Source organism: Amblyomma americanum, chromosome 5 (assembly GCF_052857255.1).
Source record: "Amblyomma americanum isolate KBUSLIRL-KWMA chromosome 5, ASM5285725v1, whole genome shotgun sequence".
Lineage (NCBI taxonomy): Eukaryota > Metazoa > Arthropoda > Arachnida > Ixodida > Ixodidae > Amblyomma > Amblyomma americanum.
Genome location: NC_135501.1, coordinates 29,297,347 through 29,300,549, shown reverse-complemented (window position 1 = coordinate 29,300,549; position 3,203 = coordinate 29,297,347). Strand labels below are relative to the sequence as shown.

Genomic DNA, 3,203 nt, shown 5'->3' with positions numbered 1-3,203 from the left:
GCAGTCGGCTCAGAGCATTATTTGAGGTACGACGAACCTTACCATGCTCTTTTTTATCTATGAAGTTTGCGAAGGATTCTGTGCCTAGGCCTTCGCTTAGCGCGTTTCTTTGAGAAGTTACTTGTATTTGAACAGGTTATGTGTGAGCAGAGCTTTGCAAGTTCACCTGCTGATGCTAAACAAGGCTCACGATACCAGGAGCTGCTGGCTTTTTGTGATGGGCTGGCCACAAACATCGCTTCAATCGTAACCCAAAATGTTGTTCCCTGTTCTGACCACGATATTTTTCATGATGACCAATCGCTGCTATCGTGGCGAGTTTTGTGAGTAACCACCGCTTCTGAAGGAAATAAAGAAACGAGTTGTAAATGCCTGCTTGTTTTTCTTTTTCAGACCCGGTGGTAGCGAGTTCGAATCAGTGCTGGGCCAGAATTTATTTTACTGCAGTTCTTTTTCTTGAAAGCACTCCATAGCATCCAAGGCCCAGCAAAAACCAACGAGGGGATACGAGATTAACGTCCTGCGTTCTGCCTGAATTCAGTTCATCATGAGGGGCCGCCGTGGTGGTTGAGTGGTTATGGTGCTCGGCTGCTGGGCCGGAAGACGCGGGTTCGATTCCGGCCGCGGCGGCAGAATTTCGATGGAGGCGAAATTCTAGAGGCCCGTGTGCTGTGCGATATCAGCCTTTCATTACGGCGCTTCTCATAGCCTGAGTCGCATTGGGACGTTACACCCCCATATATGGACCAAACCATAAGCCAATCAGTTCAACAAGGTTGAGGACTGGGCGAGTTGGTAAGTATTCATTTTAAACCAGCCAGAAGACGCGACACAAATGAAGAAGCAAACAAGACGAGGCTGGCTTATGATACGGCTTATGTGCGCGCGCATCTCAGTGCGAGTCTTCGTTGTTTTCTTCCTTTCAATAAAACTTCAGTTGTTAGTCCAGCCTCGTCTTGTTTGCTTCTTCCTTTGTGTCGCGTCTTCTGGCTGGTTTAAAACCAATCAGTTCATCAAAATACGTAACGTAAGCGTAATCGCAAGGCTAAAGCATGCCCTCGAAAACAATCACAATGATTGTATTTGATTTTTGTACTCTTTTTTTCCATCAGAAGCTTTGAAAACCATGCCACGCGTGCAGTCCCTTTTCTCTTCGCAGGGCCACAGTCATAGAATTTGCAAGATAACAAAAACAAGTGCTTTTTCTATTATTGGCTTCTTTCTAATTTCAGTATATTTTTTTCTAGAAGCACCGCTTTTAAGATTTGTGTCTTATGCTTTTTCTTCCACAATCATAGGATTGGCATTATCATGACGTTGTTTTCCGACGAAGATCACTATGCATTTGAGCATTATTTCCGTTTCTGAAAGTCCCGGATTCTTTTTCTTCTCCCCTGCAAGACCCTCGTTTTGAGCACCGAAAATACATATAGGAATACAAGGTGAACTGATGTAATGAATGCTGTTTGACCTTGCTGTGCCTTCCCTTGTGTTTTTACTTTTCGAAATAATCACTAATTGTTTGCTGTTCTCGTTGGGCCTCGAAAATGCGGGTACGCTCGTGAAAGGAACGCGGCCCGTCAGAGGAAGAAGAGGCGCTCGCCCGCGAGCTGCGCGTTCTCCCTGAGCGGCCCGCGAGAGAAGCCCAGCGAGCGCCATGTCGTCGGTGGACCGGGTCCTCACACTGTTCGGCTACAAGCTGGACAGGAAGCTGGGTGACTTCAAGGCACGTCTGCGCGAGGACCGCGGAACGACCAACACGGGCGCCAACCCCTGGAACCCCGCCACCGTGATCCTGGACTCGCTGAGGCGCCGCAAGTGCGGCTTCGGGCGACTCACCGCCAAGACCGGCTCTTCCGGTCTGCGGAGGCAGCGCTCCCGATCCCAGTAGCCAAGGGCACCGACCCCGTCCGCCGCCGCTGCAGCTGCTAGGCCTAACACAAAGTCGTCTCGTCTGCCGGCCATGCTACACCTCGGAAGTTCGATCTCCACCCAAAGCTTGCCCAAACGACCATGCTTCGGTGAGGACTAACTGGCACGTCGCCATTCATGACGGTAACGTGTTTGAGTCCTGTTTTACAGCCGCTACAACAACGTCTGAAAGCCCGCGTCTCGGCAGCGCTCGACCGCCGCCGGCTCCGACGCAATGACAGACGCTGATTTCAGCATCTGCGAAGTTGACAACCGTTGCTGATTTCACTGTGCACGCCAACTCGTCGTTCAGCCATGCCATCCTGCGACGATGCTTTCCTTCGCGGACAAGGCTTCGTTCCTACGCTACGTACCAACGAGTGAACAACACCTGCGGGACCATTTTGAAGACGACTACGACTTGATAACATGGACTTGTTCGAAGCGAAAGGGTGCGGACCGGTCCTGGTCGTCCAAGTGCTTGATCCTTTGTGTTAGACATAGCAGCGGGAGTTCGGGGTGTTTGCTCCTTGTGCAAGAGAACGCAACGCTTCTTCGGTGTCATCGCCTCCTGGTGCCTAATAGGGGTTCTCGCGGCTGTTAGTGCGCATACCGTCAGAAAGCCTCTTAAGAGCAGTGAACTGGACGGCTTGATGTGTGGTTCATGACCTCACTTTAAGAGAACCAGTGTTATCACGCCTATTTCTCTGCGTATTTACCTGTCCGTAAGAACATTATTGACACGTAGTTCGTCGACAGCTTCGCTTTATTTCGTAAGAAGCGAGTCTAGATTTCCCGACTATGTCATTCTACACCGATCAATAATCTCCCTCAACAACTAAGCGAGTTGGCTAAAACGTGGAAGCGGTACCGTCGGTCTCTGACGTCCGAGCTGCATCCGAATTACCCACACATGCGACCACTTCCGCAAATGTGTGTGGAGATTCGATTACCGTCATATCGGCTGAACTTCAGTGGAAGCGAAATGTGAAAACGCTTCAGTACGAAATTTTGAGGGCATTTTTATGAACCCCAGGAAGCCAAAGTTCTCTCGGGGCCCTCTACAGTGAATTTACAGGTGACGAAAACCTCATTTGCAGACCGAGAACAGTGCGCAAATCCCATCGGAGCAGTGTCCCCTAACAGCCAGTCCGGTAGCTTAGACAGATTAGATGGCTGTCTTTTGTACAATCGGTGACAGAGGCCCTTTGTTCGTTCCTCCCTGAGGTTAAAAGCACGCCTCGACTGTATAAGAGGGGATGCTACCACGAAAATGAATATCTATCGTTACT

At 49.9% G+C, this 3,203-nt stretch overlaps 1 protein-coding gene across 1 annotated transcript; it reads left to right on the top strand.

The window, feature by feature from the left end:
• Positions 1-1,600: 1,600 nt before the first annotated feature.
• Positions 1,601-2,473, top strand: LOC144134616 (uncharacterized). Its single transcript, XM_077667494.1, has one exon. The coding sequence runs from the start codon at positions 1,658-1,660 to the stop codon at positions 1,889-1,891; it is 234 nt and encodes a 77-aa protein (XP_077523620.1). The 5' UTR covers positions 1,601-1,657; the 3' UTR covers positions 1,892-2,473.
• The last annotated feature ends 730 nt before the right edge of the window (positions 2,474-3,203 follow it).

Bases quoted from the DNA above. Each gene is read 5' to 3' on its own strand.
- LOC144134616 (XM_077667494.1), top strand. From the start codon at position 1,658: ATGTCGTCGGTGGACCGGGTCCTCACACTGTTCGGCTACAAGCTGGAC.